The sequence below is a fragment of the Chlorocebus sabaeus genome, chromosome 11, assembly GCF_047675955.1.
Source record: "Chlorocebus sabaeus isolate Y175 chromosome 11, mChlSab1.0.hap1, whole genome shotgun sequence".
Classification (NCBI taxonomy): Eukaryota; Metazoa; Chordata; class Mammalia; order Primates; family Cercopithecidae; genus Chlorocebus; species Chlorocebus sabaeus.
Window position 1 is genome coordinate 77,504,371 of NC_132914.1, and position 18,439 is coordinate 77,522,809.

The 18,439-nt window shown below is 35.5% G+C and overlaps 1 protein-coding gene across 2 annotated transcripts in view; it reads left to right on the top strand.

Moving 5' to 3' along the window:
• OTOGL (otogelin like) overlaps nt 1-18,439 on the top strand; it is a 170,997-nt gene that overhangs the window by 88,689 nt on the left and 63,869 nt on the right. The window contains exons 26-31 of one of the 2 annotated variants that reach the window (XM_008004119.3): nt 1,565-1,699; nt 7,765-7,914; nt 10,393-10,512; nt 13,212-13,328; nt 16,515-16,671; nt 17,341-17,367. In XM_008004119.3, coding sequence (XP_008002310.3) covers nt 1,565-1,699; nt 7,765-7,914; nt 10,393-10,512; nt 13,212-13,328; nt 16,515-16,671; nt 17,341-17,367 — 706 coding nt within the window. The remainder of the gene's footprint in view (nt 1-1,564; nt 1,700-7,764; nt 7,915-10,392; nt 10,513-13,211; nt 13,329-16,514; nt 16,672-17,340; nt 17,368-18,439) is intronic. The other variant, XM_073020969.1, reaches the window with a different exon arrangement.

The following is an 18,439-nucleotide window of genomic DNA, read 5'->3' on the forward strand; positions in this document are numbered from 1 at the left end:
CCCAGGTTCAGGCAATTCTCTTGCCTCAGCCTCCCGAGTAGCTGGGACTACAGGCGTGTGGCACCATGCCTGGCTAATTTTTGCATTTTTAGTAGAGACCGGGTTTTGCCATGCTGGCCAGACTGACCTCTTGAACTCCTGACCTCAAGTGATCTGCCCGCCTCGGCCTCCCAAAGTGCTGGGATTACAGGCATGAGCCACCGTGCCTGGCCTATGATTGCCAGACATTTAATGACTTTTTCTTACTATAAAAGTAAACGCTGACCCATATGTCTCAAAATGGAAAAGATTCAGGAAATATGTGTGGGCCTTTGAAAACTGAACATTGAATCCAAGGAGAAATGTCACATTTCTTCCCTTCCTTTTAATGAAATCTCTACTGTCCACTATTAGTGAAAGGGCTCTTCGAACAGTAGCTTTTAACTTTGGGGGAGATTAAGACCACTTTGAAAATTTGACAAGAAGCATGTACTTTCTTCCTAGAAAAATGGTAAGTATATGAGTTGATGAATATGTTAGTTTTATTTAATTATTTCACATTATATACATATAACATCCCTTTGTATCTCATAAATATGTACAATTATAACTTGCCAATAATTAAAACTTTTAAAGAACCAGATACAAACAATATTTTAGAATGAGATTTCCAGAGTCAGTGCAATTGAAGTAACCTATCCATTCAGCTGGGGGAGAAAATTAGAACCTTTGATTCGAAAGAGTGACTTAGTGGATGCAGTGGGGAGTTGCTAAGGAAAGGGTCTAACTGGAGGTGGAAGTGTGTCATTTAGAGTAGAGAGACCAAATAGTGTTCCTTGAAGTTAGGGATTCCCTATCATCTAAAGTTGTCTTTCTCCTCAACCATTTCTAGACCCTTCCTAATTTCTTTATAAGTGGCATCAACACAAACAAAACAGATTAGGGATCTGAATTCTGATCCTCCTCTTATTTGGCAAAGCGACCTCAGATAATCAATTAGTCCGTCTTAACCTCAGTTTCCTCATCTGTAAAATGGAAATAATACCTAATTCAAAAAGTTTGCCTAAGAACTAAATTGGATAATATATGTAAAATGCAAAGTAAGCTCTCAAACAGTACACATTATTTTATTTACTAACAAATACCAAAGTTTTGTAACTATTTGTGTTCTTATTTATAGACAAATAATTATTCAGCCAGAAATATCACCTAAATAAAACCAAAGACATATATCCAATGAATATTTTTTAAGATTTCCCTAAGTGACATATTGTTTTGTTGACTATTGACAAAGAAAATGATAATGGTTAGTACATTTGAGCTATAGAAATAAAATGGTAAACTTGGCTGGAACAAAATTTTAACGGAGATATTATAGGTGTTTAAAGATTGAGGTATCCTACTGTATTTCTATAAAATTCTTCACATTATTAGTTAAAAATGACTTTTTATTATAGAGGTAAGTTGTTTTTCAGTTCTAATGCAATCCATTGTCAATATTGATCTTTAAGATTTCTTAATAAAAATAACTAAAATAATATAGGTTGTATATATTTGTATTAATAAAATATTTTTGACATTTCAGAGTACAGATGATTCAGATATATCTATCATTGCCCAGAACAAGAAATGCTTTGACAACGATATTGTTTGTTCTAAAAGTGTTTTGATTTCAGTTGGGGACACTGAAATTTACCTGAATGATACTCCTTACAAACAGGTTAGTGAATTATTTCTTTCAGGATCATTTGAACTTGTCCTGAGGATACTGCAGATAGAATAGAAATGATTTGGGCTACTTCTCTCTGTAAATGGTTATGAGATCTATGTTGTTTTTTCTTTTCCATTTTGTGTGGCTTCAGTAAATTGTGCTTCACTTGTCTCTTCTTACTTCTTAACTTCCCTTCTCCATATTCCAATTCATTCCTCTTGCTTTCATTCCCATAGTTGCCATTTGGGCCCTTGCAGCCCTCACCTATTGCCTTAATTACTTCAGTGGCTTCCAGGCTAGACTCTTGGCTTCTAGTTTTAGTCTTTCCCCTCCAATTCATCCTCACATACTGCAGCATAGGTAGTTTTACTTGTATATGCTTTTTTTTTTTTTTCTTTAGACAGAGTCTCACTCTGTTGCCCACACTGGAGTACAGTGGCATGATCTCGGCTCACTGCAACCTCTGTCTCCTGGGTTCAAGCGATTCTCTTGCCTCAGCCTCCTGAGTAGCTGGGATTACAGACGCACTCCACCACTCCTGGCTAATTTTTGTATTTTCAGTAGAGACGAGATTTTACCATGTTGGTTAGGCTGGTCTCAAACTCTTGACCTCAGGTGATCCACCTGTCTTGGCCTCCCAAAACGCTGGGATTACAGGCATAAGCCACTACGCCCAGCCTTACATATGTACATTTTTGATGGAAATCTTAATATGTCACTCTGTGGTTCTTCAAGACTGAGATGCCTTCCCACTGCTACTCCAAGGCCTTGCCAATCTGGCTGTTACCCACCTCTCCTGCCTGCTCTTTCATCACTTTCTGCTTTAAGCCCACATTCCAGAAGGCGGAGCATCTTATTAGTCCTTCATTACTATTATTGCTTCTTCCTGGATCTGTCTTTCCATTAAAATTATTCTTATGCAATATGTCTTACCATACCTCCTCCAGGGAGCTCCTCCTCATACCTTGAAGCACCCTATTGGAATGTGTATCATGCTTGAATGAAACTACTTGTGAGCTTGTCTTTCCCAATTGTCTCCAAGTTCTTGTTTATTGTATCCTTGGAGCCTGCCCAATTTAATAGCATGAATAAATTTCATTCATTCATTCATCTCGTACCTTCTTTTATAATGTTTACTGAATATCAAAACATGTGCTAATTGTTGGGACTACAATAGTGAAATAACACTGTGCTTGCCTTTAAGAAGTTTCTGCTCAGGTGACGGATACATTCAGGTAAATAAGGATGCGCAGCATGGTGTCCTATTGTAGGAATTTATGTAGGATAATATGGGAACTGCTGGGAAGAACACCTAAAGAAACCTGGGGTGCTTAGGGTGATTGTTAAGAGCATAGACTTTAGAGTCACTCAGTAGTAACTTGGAGCCTCTGTTCCATCACCTGCCTGCTCTATAACTTTGGGCAGGTTTACTTAACCTCTCCAAGCTGCAGCTTTTCCATCTATAAATTTGGGAAGATTTTAGAACCTACTTCTTTAGTTTGTGTGAGGATTGAAATGAAAGTATAAATTGATGGATTTGAAATGATTCTTCTTATTTCCTTTACCCTCCCTATTATTGAAGGCTCAGAAGACATGCTGTGGAGGAAATGATTTGCACTGAGTCTTAAAGGATGATTAGGCATTAGCCAGGTGAAGAGAGGGAGTAGGGTGGCAATCAGTACAGACGAATAAACCCACTCAGCAGAGCAGAGCTGAGAGATGGAATGGCATGTTTGGATAACTGCAAGTGGTTTAGATTGGTGGAAGCACAACATATGAGACAGTGGATGGAGGGAGTGGCAAAGAGACTCAGGGAGGAGTGTCCCGATCAGCTGTCATTCAGGGAGCATGGGGTAAAGGCAATAGATGAGGGGGCTGAGTCCAGACTATGGAGGCTCTTGAATGGTGCAAGATATTTGAACCTCATTGTATAGGCAAGAAATTTTAGAGTTAGAAAGTACATGATTTAACAAATGGGCTTTAAAAACTGACCTATATTCTGAGATGTTTAGAACAGTGTTTCTCTCAGTTTGGTCTGCCAATATTCATTAAAATCATCTGGAATTTTTTCTTGTAAGTGCTGGTTTTTGGTCTGACTTCAGTAATTGGAATGGCTGTTGCTGAAAACAAAATTGACATTTTCAATGGTACCTGAAATTCTTGTGCACACTAAAGTTTGAGAACAATTACCTTAAAACATAACTATGTTTCAGTCAGAAACATTGAAACTAACTGGGCAGCAATCAACCTTTGGGCAAAACAGAGTTTATACAATCATGTTGACATGTTTTTAAAGTAATTACAGCGGTTTGTCATAACCACCAACCAGATATTCATCTATTGGTGAAGGTTATTTCTAAGAAAAAGGATGTTAAAAAAGAAACAAGAGAAAATAGTAAATGCTCTTATAAAGACAGTTTGACATATCTTTTAAGTGGTGATTGCAGCTCCACATAACTTTCAACTTCCAATTTTCACTTGTATGTAGGTGTTAATGAGTCTCTTTTATATAAATTGTATGACATAAGATTAAGAAAAGTCATAAAAACAGTTAGACCCTAAAGAAATCCCCTGCAATATTTTTTTTCTCAAACATCGAAAGTGAAAAATAAGCACTATTTATTTTATGGTAGATGGACCACCCATTCAAGGGAAGAACAAAAAATCACCTCTGTAATTTTATTATTTTATTTTATTTTATTTTATTTTATTTTATTTTATTTTATTTTATTTTATTGAGACGGAGTCTTGCTCTGTCGCCCAGGTTGGAGTGCAGCAGCGTGATCTCGGCTCACTGCAAGTTCCACCTTCTGAGTTCACGCCATTCTCCTGCCTCAGCCTCCTGAGCAGCTGGGACTACAGGTGCCCGCCACCAAGCCCAGCTAATTTTTTGTGTATTTAGTAGAGACTGGGTTTCACTGTGTTAGCCAGGATGGTCTCGATCTCCTGACCTCGTGATCTGCCCAGCTCGGCCTCCCAAAGTGCTGGGATTACAGGCGTGAGCCCCCATGCCCGGCCCACCTCTGTTATTTTTATAGGTAAATGTACAATTCTAATTTTATCAAATGTATAAGATATAACTATTTGATTAATTTATTTAAGCTGTACTTTAAATATTTTAATTCTCCATATTTCTAACATATTTTGCTAACATCACTAGAGTTTGTTTAAAGTGCTCTAATTCTCATCTGAAGTGGAGATCTCTATTTTGGACAATTCATAATGCCTCACTGTTCTAATGAACAGCATTATTTATGAATCTGAAAAGTAAGGTGTATGGCAACTCCTTTTGATCACAGAGGATTTTCTTGTAGTAAACTGCCCTATCTAATGAAAATGAAGGATTTTATGTCTAAAGACAAATAGAAAAGATATGCTTTTGTAGCAGGATAACTGATGCAAAAACCAAAACAAGAGCAAAAGAGAAACAAATCAAAGACAAGCAAGATGATAGAAAGATACTAAAGAGTGCAGTGAAAACAATAGAATTAGTTTCTGGTGGCAGAGACCGACTTGGGGGTAGGGCAAGCTATGCAATTTGTTCAAAACAGGTAAAATGTTTCATTTTCTTGTTTTGTGTTCTGTCTTGATGTGTCGTGGTGTTTTATTTTGTTGTTTTTTGTTTTTTTTTTTTAAATCATCATTTAATGCCATGCTCACTCAAGCATAGGGATAGTCCTGGGGTGAGTGCACACCACACACCCTGTCAGTGCTGAGGGCCTTCCTTGCCTCATAACTCCAACTCGGCATGTGGGTATGCATGCCTAAGTCCAACTCCTCCTACCTCTGTGTTGCAAGTAGAACGTAGCAGCGGTCTCTGGGTGGCTGCAGAGAAGCAGGCATCTGAGAATCAATCCCAGGGAGGTTGGGCAGACAGCAGGAGATGTGAGCCAAGGCTTCAAGGCCCAGACACATGATTCTTTGTCTCACTGAACTTCACTGACAAAACACGGATTCACACGTAAAATCAGAATTTCAAGACGGCAGTTACAGAGCATTAAACCCCAAGTGGTGGCCCACATCTGAGCAAGGGACTGTCCTTACTCAGAAGAGCATTGCGCTGTCTAAATGCCTACCAATCCGGCTCACCTTGAGGATGAAATTTCTAGTGGGGCAATCAGGGGAGGCCTCACAGCGGAGGGAGCATATGGGTCACAACTGATGGGAATGAGGCCATTACGCTAAGATCTGGAGCTCCTAGCAGGAGGAACACCAAACACACAGGACTTGAGATGGGTAAAAGCTTAGGTAAATTTGAAGAACAGAAAGACAGCCAGTATAGCTGAGGCAGTGAGGGTGGGGATTGGGAAGTGGAAGGAAATGAGATCAGAGAGAGCCAGTCAACAACACATATGATTATATACAATATATACTCTTCTGCACAATGTATTGTGCACCTATTTTAAGTATGACCTTGGTCTAGGAGACTGAAAACTCCTTATGGATGTGACTAAATTTATTTCATTTTCCCTTTGAAATATTTATTAAAAAGTCTATTGTAGTGTAGTATTTTCAAACTCTGCTTTTGTTATTACTTGAAGGAGAAAAGTAACCAAAGAATTTCATATCTCCTTCACAATTTTTATTTTGCTTCTGGCTAAATTTGTCTTACTTTGTTGTTAACTGTCCATTTTTGAAGTTATTATATGAGTTAATTTCAAGATCAGATTCAAATCAATATAGCCATGTGTTGTCCTTGCTTAATAAAGAATATTGTATATTCCTACTTTACAAAAAAGTTCTCTAACATTTCCCGATATGTTCCATCTCTCATTTCTCTCTGCTTTATCCTTTCTGCTGCATAAATTATCTTCTTTTAATATACAACCATGGTCTGATGCTTCCCTGTTTGAAAGCTTTTATTGACTACATTTTGCACATGTGATAATTACTCTGGATAACTTGGTTGCAAAGGTCTCAGGCTATGATCCATCATGTAATTCATGCTCTAGCCTTTTGGTACTCTCCTTAGTTCTGAATAAATCTTTGACTTTCTTGTCCCTAAGTCTTGATTCAAGCCATTTCTTTTCTTTGGAAGGATTTCTTCTCCATTCTCATTCTCAACCCCCTATACCTTGCTGTGCATATCCTCTTGCAGATCAGTTCACACCCACCCCTTGCAAGAAGCCTTCTGGAATCCCTTTAATGGTAATTCACCGCTTCCCACCCTGCTACACACATATAGTAGTTCCTCCTTGTCCATGAGGGTTAGGTCCCAAGCCCTCCAGTGGATGCCTGAAACCGTAGATAGTAGCAGACCCAATTGCCAGCAATCAGAACACTTTTCTGTTCATGCCTTTTACCCACAAATTTAATGCCTTTTCCATCTTAACTAAGCACTTACCATGCACTGTGGCTGTCAGTTTTACAGTTTAATGTGCAGCAGCAAAACTAGCTGAATTTCTTTTCCCTTCTTCACAATTTCACAGATAGAAGATTCTTTCTTACCGTAGATCTTAGCAACCGCAGCATACAATTTTTTTTCTTTCTTGTTAAGTTGAGAACTTTCTCCTTTTCACTTAAAGGAAGTACTTCACAGCTTCTTTTTGCCTGAATTGGGAAGGCAATGGCTCCTACCAAACTTAATGATTCTGATTTTCAATACATTTTTAATAAAGTCAGTAGACTATTTGCATGCTATCATTAGCTACTCAGAAACATGAGCAGGACCAAATTTCTCTCTTTTGCAGGCAAGGCCATACCTTTTTTAGTTCTGTCATATTTATTCATCACAGATGTAAAATTTCTGATTTGGCGGGGATATCACTTAATGTCTTCTGTGTCCATTCCCTTGTTTTGCTCTTCCCCATATGTAACTGAAATATCTTTTCCCTTTGTCCATTTATCCATGTGGGGTCCATCTGCTAGTTTGTGCCTGGTAATCAATATTTATGTTTTTACATATTTTGTGCAATTGTTTTGTCTTTTCTTACAGAATTCAGAAAAGGCATGACCAAGCAACAATATTAGCACATAGATAGTTGTTGGTAAATATTAACTAAGCTAATTTGATATATTTTGGTTAGAGAACCTAGTACTCACTTTATTTCTTCTCTTTTCTTTTTTTTTTTAAGAAACGATCAGGTTTTTTCCTGGAAAACAAACGTACCTACCAGCTTTGGAAGGCTGGTTACTATATAGTAGTATACTTTCCAGAGAAAGATATCACTATTCTTTGGGATAGGAAGACAACTATTCATATCAAAGTTGGGCCACAGTGGAAGGTAGGTCAACCTAAGCTCCTAGTGAGATGTAATGAATAAAATCACATTTAGTTTTTGATATTTGATGAAAATAAAATAATTAATGTTTTCCTTTAAGAACTAGGTTATATTTTCAGAATTACTAACTCATACCCTTGAGAAGAACTTTACCAACTATGTACACTGTTTGTGTACAGTTCTTTTTGACTTTAACCTTGCAGTATCCACTTTTCCAAGATTACTTAAGCCAGCTTTCTTCTCTTTTTCTTCAGCTTAACTATGTGATTTGTTCATAGTGCAATTAGATTCAGTTCTTACAGTCTGCATTCCATGTTTTCCTCCACATTCTGGATTTTTTTTTTAAGTTTACATGCAGTAAAATTATTTTTAAAATGTAAATAAAAGTTACTTTTATTGTATCCAGGTCTATGGATTTTGACAAATGCATTGTATTAGTCCGTTATAAAGAACTACCTGACACTGGGTAATTTATAAAGAAAAAGAGGTTTAATTGACTCATAGTTCTGCATGGGAAGGCCTCAGGGAACTTATAATCATTGTGGAAGGCAAAGGGGAAGCCAGCACCTTCTTCAAAAGGCGGCCCAAAAGACAGAAAGAGTGAGGGGGAAATGCCACACTTTTAAACCATCAGGTCTCATGAGAACTCCTTCACTATCACAAGAACAGCTTGGGAGAAACCACCGCCATGATTTAATCACCTCTCACCAGGTCCTTCCCTCAACATATGGGGATTGTAATTCGAGATGAGATTTGGGTGGGGACACAGAGCCAAACCATATTGTGCATGGAGCCTTGTATCTGTCACAACATTTCTATGTAGAACATACCTGTCAACCTCCAAATATACTTCTTGTTGCTTCTCTATTGTCAACCCCTACATTTGCCTCCTAACCTCAGACAACCACTGATTATATTTTCCACTGCAATAGTTTTGTCTTTCTCAGATATCATATACGTGGAATTGTACAATCTGTAGTCTTTTGGGTCTGGCTTCTTTGACTTGGCAAAGTATATTTAAGATTCATATAAATTGTTGTGTGAATTCTATACTGTTGAGTAGTATTCTGTTGTGTGGATGTACCATACAATTTATTTATTCATTAATGGTTGAATATCCAATCTGAGTTATTTATAATTTTTGTCAATTTATATTTTAAATTATTTTATATACTATTCCCTGCTAAATATTTTTATTAAATATTGTTAAGTAGTTTACTATTTAAAATATTTCAAATTTGATAAAATATTTTGAATATTTATTTGAATATTTTGAATTCATATTTTAAAGTTTTTTGCAAAAACATTGATGTATTTTTTTAAAATCTAGTTTACTTGAAATTGAGACTGAGACTCATGGATATAATTTTTGTCAAATTAAAGAAAATTGGCATAGCAACAATATCTTCTCAAAAATACAGAAAAGATACCTTTTTTAAAAAAGATTTTAATATGTTATAAAATATGATTGTATATTGAAGTTATAGTCTTTCAGTCTTAAGGAGGATAAAGCCCAAAGATCTATTCCTAGGTTTGTTGGCATCTTGAATTTCTTTGATGAACCGAAATAACCTTCAGTCATTGCTGTTTTTCTTCAACAAATATTCACTGCCATTATTCATCCAATATCCTTGTTTCCAATAAGAATAACAATGTATTTTACTACTAGATGAAGGAGGAGAAATTGCAGTGATTTTCTAAAAGCAGAACTACTCCTTAAAACCTTGAATTTAAAGATGCTGAATGCTGTCTTCAATATTGAAGAATAGAATCCATCCCTTAATGGTGAAGTAGGCTGCCTGTGTCTCTGGCAAAGCAGACAACAACCATAGAATTACATCTGCCATAGCCACATATTACCATGAGACCTCTGTTTTCTGAAATTACATCTATTCAAAGATAGTGGCCGTTACTAACAGTAGTTATCTTAAAGCTGAGGCATCAGGAAGGGGGCTGTGGAAAAACAAATGATTAACTTGTATGTAGGCAAATCAGGTAGGCAATATGATATATTTCAACAAGCAGGGAATATATCTACCATTCTTCATCCTATATCCTTGTTTCCACCAAGGATGGGAATATATATAATTGTGAATTTTATATATATATACACACACACACACATGAATTCTGTATGTACACACATGTACATTTGCATACACATACACTCTCATATGTACTGTCTTGTTTGAATTATACTTTTCCAAGTTATTTATGTCATTAGTTGTATTAATGCCAAGACACTGGTAAGTGTGGATCAATAGGACTTGAAATCGGGTAAAATATTTTTGCAAGTTTAAAATAATCACTAAATATAATTAAATTGGTATGAGAAAATCCACTTCAAGTTAATTTTTTAAAATGATTGCTGTGAAAATTCTTAAATGTATATTTGAAATGTCTCAAAAGTTTTAATGAACATGAGTCTTTGAATGTTAAAGTGAATATAGAGTATTTCCTGGTGATTTTCTCTTACTTTAGAACAAGCTATCAGGATTGTGTGGAAACTTTGACAAATGCACTTCAAATGACATGACCACATCTAATAACTTGGAAGTGAGAAATGCTCAGGTATTTGGAGATAGTTGGGCATTAGGACAGGTAAGTTACATAAATGTACTTTAGAAGTCAACAGAAATTTTTAAGAATATTTTTTCACTAGAACATTTTATTCTTATTTAGGTTATATTATTTTACATACTATTTTCGTAGTAATTTATAGCTGATAAATGTTCATATTTATCTTCTCATGTAATTTTTCTGATTACCTTATATAAAGGATGTTTTCTCCTTATTATAGATGAAGAAACTGAGGCTCAGGGAGGTTAAATGACTCGTCTAATATTATATGACTAGAAAGTAGCAGAGGTGACATTCAAATTCATCTCTTCTCCCTCATGTTTTCCTCACCATAGCAAAATGCCTTATCAATGTATCTGCATTTTGAAGGATGATGGAACTTTTGCCAGTTCAAAGCAATAAATAAATGAAGACAGAATTTCTTAACAGCCATGTTACTGTATTACATGAAATAAAGGGGGATGTGTGTGTATGTGTGTGGGTGGGTGGATTGTGGTCAACTACCTTTGGCGGCAGTTGGATAAATTAATTTTTACATATTTCTCTTTCAAAGGGTTTCTTGAGGCATTATAAGCCTATAAAGGAGGGACATGTTTGAAGGATTTTCCAAACTTACTGACGTAATCTATATTTTTATTTATTAGTTCTCAAGGAAGTAGTGTTATATGAAACACATTTTGAAAAATTCTGAACTCAGAAAACAGAGTCAAATTGGAAATTGGTTCTATTCTTTCTTCTACTTTCTGTTTTAGTCTGTTGTTCTTTTTAACTGATAGGGGTGTTTGAAACCACAATTTCCTGATTGGTTGCCATTTGGTTAGTTACTTCTCTACTTTGCCTAGTTTACTAATATGTCTAAATCTCTTTAAAGAATAAAGAGGGGATGGGGTAGAACATTTATTCCAGTCAGTAATATTTGAGTGTGGTCTAAGCTTAAGAGTACAAAAGTATACCTTTTAATACCTAAAATATCTACTATATTGAGAGAGACAAAATCCTTTTAACTGTGGCTATCTTATATCTTGTTACCTTTAGAAATTTTTGAAAAAAAATTGTTTTACATTTTTGTATCTGCAAATGAATTAAGAAGTAACTATTTGTAATGGTACTTAAATATTAGGAGTAGTCAAATAATTTTAAACCCCCTCAAAATAAGTTTTTTATTCACACCTGATAGACAAAGCTAAAACTCAGGTCATTTAAAAAAATTTGCTATTTTTATTTAGCACTTAATATTTTCCATTACATACAGACACATAATATGGATAAATCACAGTCTCTGCCTTTAAGGAATTTAGAGTCTAGAGGTGGAAAATTTAGAGGTTAAAAAATTAACAGTCAGAACATAGTAAAGTAGTTGCTTTGATAGAAGTGCACACAAAATGGGGATTGTGATGGTCCAAGAAAGGTTTCTGGAGAAGGTACCCTGGAGGTGAATCTTACAAGATTTATAGGAGCCAAGAAAGTGAAATTTATCGGAAAGAATTTAACAGGGAAAGGAGGGAGCAGCCACCTGGAAGGCGTCAAGAGGCTGGATAGAGTATGGTGCACAAAGTGAATTTCAAGACGTTAATTTTGGTTGTGGTGTAGGCTGACGTGCAAAGTATAGATCTGTAAGGTACAAGGGCCAAGAGGCTCTTATAATCCAGCTAGAAATATTAAGTCAGTAGAGATTTAGAAAACTGTACAAATTTGGGAAACATTAATGATAAAAATAATCAGCATCTGCTGAAAGACTGTATTAGGAAGGATGAATTTCGAGGTTTCAAGAAGGTCTCCTACTTTCCTAGCTTCCTGGGTGGATGCTGGTGTTCCTCCCTGAGGCAGGGCAAAGAGGAGGAAATGAATGTGGATAGTTGGGGAAGGCCAATGGTGTAGAGGTAGGGATGGTTAGGACCTGCTGAGAGAGAAGTGACAGAGATATTTAGGTGGAAATGTTTAGTTCTGAAATTCAGGAAGGAGATGTAGGATGGACATAGGGATTGGCAGTTACTGGTATATTCAGAGCGTTAAAGCCAAGACACATGTACCGAATGAGGAAAATAGAGATTTGAGAATTAAGCTTTGCAAAGAAAGCAGGGAGAAAGAGATTAGGGAACAGCAGCCAATGTAGCAAGAGGAAATCCAGCAGAAAATTGTGTCACCAAAGCCAAATGAGGAGAGATATTTAAGAAGGGTAAAGTATTAAATAGAATCAAAAGCAGCAAAAGTCAAGCAAAATGGAAGACTGAAAAATTGCTTTTATATTTAGCAATAAAGAGGTCATGGATGACCTTTTTCAGGGCAGTTTCAGGGAAGTGGATTAGGAGAGGAAGAGGCCAAATTGCTGTATGTATGGGAATTGAGTCTGCAGAGATTTGAGTACATATAACCTCTCAGATGATTTGTGACAGAAATAAAGAAGATGAAAATGAAAGAAACAGGTCATGCTCATGTAATTTTTTAAGTCATGCAAATGCTGTGTTTAAGATAATTTAAAAATCATTTATCACCACTCTGTCTCTAACATTGCCATGATTTTAATATTCTTTTTAGTTGCTTTCGAAAATAATATATGCAATTAACATTGAATTGGATGTGAGCAGGTGCTTTACGCAAATCCTATCTAAAAGGATCAGAATATAGTAGGTGCAATTGTAATGAGTGAAGTCGGATAGGTTACTCTGCTTGTGAAATTATCCCTTGAAAAACTTCTTTTCTCTCTTATATTTTTTCAACAGTGTGAAAATCCAGATGAAACCATTAAACCCTGTGAGGCACATCAAAACAAATTTCCTTATGCCAAGAAAGAATGCTCTATTTTGTACAGCGATGTTTTTGCTTCTTGTCGCAATGTGGTAAATGAATACTTTAATGAACTCTCAAGTTTAAAGATGTTCTACTGTGTCTATAATACTGAGGTGAACATGACACATAACTGGGTGACCCACTGGCTTTTTAGATGTACCACCTAACTATTGTTAGGGGGACTTACGTGTTAGTTTGTTTTTCTGTACAACTGGCACATTTAGTTGATTTATTTTCTCCCTTACTCCATCTAATTTAACAGTGTACCTTTGTGCATATTTGTAATAATTTGTTCTAGTTTATGGAACATTATTTACATATATCATTTTATGATTAACAGCATAAATGTTTACTTTTCTTTAGAGAACATTGTCAAATGGGCGTTCTCAACTCAAAGTATGGTTTAAAAGTATTGCTTGTAGCACATTTGAAATGGTTTTAGAAGCACATCCCAAGATGGAATGTAACTTATATAGAAATTTCACTTTCAAAACGCCTTCCTAGCATGATTATTTTAGGTCCCAATAGAAGTTTAAGCAATACTTCAATGTATTGGTAAAAAATAAGTAATATAATATTTCTGCTGCATACAAAGCTATGTTAGTGGTTTTGAGGGAAGTCACTTGCATGACGGTTTGACTTGTGAGCTAAGATGATTGTTTTTCTCTTGGAATGCCATTCTATTTCAAAGAACAAATGATATGTGGTTATTCAGACAGTCAGACAGGGATATTTGGCAGATATTTTCCTTCTTTCCTTCTTTCCTTCCTTCCTTCCTTCCTTCCTTCCTTCCTTCCTTCCTTCCTTCCTTCCTTCCTTCCTTCCTTCCTTCCTTCCTTCCCTCCTTCCTTCCTTCCTTCCTTCTTTCTTTTTCTGATGGAGTCTTGCTCTGTCATCCAGGCTGGAGTGCAGTGGCATGATCTTGGCTCACTACAACCTCTGCCTCCTCGGTTCAAGCAATTCTCCTGCCTCAGCCTCCCGAGTAGCTGGGATTATAGACGTGTGCCACCATGCTTGGCTAATTTTTGTATTTTTAGTAGAGGCGGGGTCTCATCATGTTGGCCAGGCTGGTCTGGAACTCCTGACCTCAGATGATCTGCCCACCTCTGCCTCCCAAAAGGCTGGGATTACAGGCATGAGCCATTGCGCCTGGCAGATATTTTCTTGAAATGTGTGAAATGAGTCTGTGGCTTTAAGGAAACACCTGATGGTGTCTGTTGTCTTTGATAAAATTTACTTTCAAGGGAAAATTAGAGTTTTGTAAAAGTTAGATCCACCCCTGCAAGCTTATAAGGTTTTCGATACTTAATGAGTTTTTTGATGATCTAGATGATGATATTAACAAACGTGACTTGTAGCTATTGTATATAATCAAATGTGTCAACATTTTGAAGATATGCACGGGTCCATAAATTTTTCACATGACCAATGCATGATGTTACAAAATCATGCAGAAGTAAAAGATCCATTTAAAGGGCAAAATATAAAAACAATTTTAAGATAGCAAAGTATAAAGTTTATTGATGTGGTTTTAGATTTCACATTGCAACGGTCTTTTTGAAAATGATATGTTTTTGAGTTTTGACATAGTGTCAAAGAATATCACAATTACCTGAAAAAGATATTAAAGTACTCCTTCATTTCCAACTAAATATATGTGTGGAACCGAATTTTCTTCATCTACTTCAACGCAAACCCAAACAAGACAAAAACATTATGATAGACCAGATGAAGAAGCAGATATGAGAATCCAGCTGTGTGCTATTAAGCCACACATTAAAGAGATTTGCAAAAATGTAAAACAGTGCACTCTTTTCACTATTTCTCGGCATGTATAAACATTTTTCACTAAAACCATGTTATTCATGTAAACATATAATGTCTATTGTTATTTTTAAATGTCTCATTTTTAATGTCTAATAGAGTAAATATTGGTAGATATAATCCCATAAACAAAATCTCTTTGGGGATCTCGGTGATTTTTTTTAAGAGTGTAAAGGGATTCTGAGACAGAAAAGTTTGAGGGCTGCTGTATTAGAGCCACATAGGTAGACTAGAGTCTTGTTTATAAAAAGGGTTGCTTTTGAGACTTTTCATAGTTTCCAAGGATCACACCTGCTTGACAAGAAATATTGTGTCAAGTCTGGAGTCCTGAACCACAGAGCCTGCTGGTTCTTTTTCACTTGAAAAGAAAAGTTAACCCATGAACTGACCTAAAAAATAAAATACAGCTCAGTGACAGCAAACCGTGCTTCTTTTTCTTTTCTTTTCTTTTTTTCTTTTTTTTTTTTTTTGAGATGGTGTGGCCAGTGACTTGATGTCGCTCATTATAACCTCCACCTTTTGGGTTCAAGCGGTTCTCCTGCCTCAGTCTCCCACAGCTGGGACTACAGGCACGTGCCACCATGCTCAGCTAATTTTTGTATTTTTAATAGAGACAGGGTTTTGCCATGTTGGCCAGGGTTGTCTCGAACTCCTGATCTCAAGTGATCCACCTGCTTCGGTCTCCCAAAGTGCAGGGATTACTGACATGAGCTACAGCTCCCAGCCCCTTGCTTTTTTTTTTTTTTTTTTTGAGACGGAGTCTCGCTCTGTCGCTCAGGGTGGAGTACAATAGTGCAAGGGCGCGATCTCGGCTCACTGCAACTTCCGCCTCCCGAGTTCAACGGATTCTCCTGCCTCAGCTTCCTGAGTCTCTTGCTCCTTTTTTAATGCATTGTCAGTATATTAAATTTTGTCAGCTACTTAATATAATGCAAATAAAATAAATAAATTAAGTAAATAGAATAAGTTGTTTTTAAAGATTGCTATTACCATTAATAGCCATTAGGATGTTGCATAAGCGGGGGCAAAAAAGAAAGGAAAGAAGGAAGAAAGATACAAAATTATATAAGATTACAATCGGAAGCAGAAGATACCCTTATTTTAACGCCTTGTGATTACATCAGTAATGAAAGAAGCTTCCAAAAATTAATCTGTTATATTGCCAATGTTGAAGTTTTATGTATTTATTAATCTTATTATTTCCTTTGCTAGTTCTTTGATGTGACATTTTCCTAATACATTTTTTTCTCCTTTGGGCAATAAAGAAGTTTGAAATACAGAGAACTCTCTAGGTGGCAGTGTTAAGCTGATAATATGAAACTTTGAAAACACATAATCTTCTTTTAGAGGGTTGACTTTAAATCATAATCAGTATCTATTAAAATTAAGTAATCTTTCACCTCATGTTTCAGATTGATGTTACTTCTTTTGCCAAAAATTGCCATGAGGATACATGTAACTGTAATCTTGGTGGGGACTGTGAGTGTCTGTGCACTAGTATAGCTGCGTATGCATACAAGTGTTGTCAGGAAGGAATATCAATTCATTGGAGATCATCTACTGTTTGTTGTGAGTACCCTACTTAGAACATCATTATGTAGAGTACTGATAAATAAATACATATTAATTGTTGATTTATCTTAGAAATAATGCCAGGAAACTCATGGAAATAGAATTAAATTAAAATGATGAAATTTCATATTCCTTTGACAGTCATAAATTATAGAATACCGAAAGGACTTATAAAAAGAAATTGTGAGATAATATTTTGTTCTGTGTTTGATTTCTGTCATTGCACCATTTGAAATATAAATTATTTAAATACCATCCTTAGAGAAATTGTTTATGACTTTATTTCTTTTATGCCTATGAAGTTTCATTGTTCTGATGATAAACATATTTTTAAAAAATCTCCTTGAATTTGCTTCCAGATTTGACTCTTTAAACTTTTAATTTACTTGTGTAGATGGTAAGACATCTGAACAATCTTACAATTTGAACACTTTCAGTTGAGATTTCTAAATTGGCAGATATATTTTCCTATTTTAAAACAATTATATGAAATTTAATTACAGCACATCACTTAAAGAATGTTCTTTGCTCAGAAAAAGTTCCTAAATAATACCATTCTATATTCTTTCACATAGTTATTGATAAATATATAGCCATATCTTGCCCACATTCAGGTAAGTGATTGGCTTCTTAAATAGTTTAATATTTATTCTTTTTTTCTTTTAGCACTTGATTGTGAATACTACAATGAAGGTATGTGACATTCAAATTAAAAATATCACTGTAGTATTCTATTAGGTGTATTTTCAGGTTAAAAGTTATTGAACAACTTATGCTGTGAACAAATTATAAATAGTTCACAACTATATAACTCCATAAAAGCTTTTAAGTTTTAACATTTTCAAAAATTTCTAAGTATTTGTGTTAAGATTTATTTCCTGAAAACTAAAATAGTGTGTAAATTAAGTTCTCAGAATTTAGGAGGCCCTCAGTACAGTTTTGGAATGACATGAATGAATGGATGGGTGAAGTTAGTTAATTTTTTAGATAAAAAGGATGAAAGATCTATAACAAAGGCATACCTTTACCATTATTTATAAATGTAAACATTGTTCAAATGTTTTTTACAATTTTATCTTATTTTTAAATTGAGAAATATAATTGTATATATTTATTGGGTACAATGTAGTGTTTTGATACATGTACACATTGTGGAATGATCAAGTCAGGCTAATTAGCATATCCATCACCTACAATATTTACCATTTCTTTGTGGTGAGAACATTTGAAATTTTTTCTTTTAGCTCTTCATTCCTTAAAAACCAAGAAATTCTATCATTTGCAACAACATGGATGAACCTAGAGAACATTATGCTAAGTGAAATAAGTCAGGCACAGTGAGACAAATACCATATGATTTCACTTATTTGCGAAATCCAAAAAGGTTGAATTTTTAGAAGTAGAGAATGGAATTGTGGTTACCGGAGGCTAGTGGTGGGGAAGTGGACAGGGAAAGGGCAGATGTTGGTCAAAGGGCACAAAGTTTCAGCTAGATGGGAGGAATAAGTTCTGTTATCGATTACACAGTGTGGTGACTACAGTCACATTTTTCTTACGTTGTGGAAATCAAAGAAACAAAGTATAAATGCACTGACATAAGAAATAATGTAAGGAATTTAATTTGCCATCATTGCAGGCAAAAATCATCCTTTACACATTACCAGAATGAGAACTTATTGATACAATAATAATGAAAATCTCCAGGTCTCAGCAAACATCCAGATTTGCAATAAGAAATCTGAGAGATGTTGCTGTCTAAAACTAA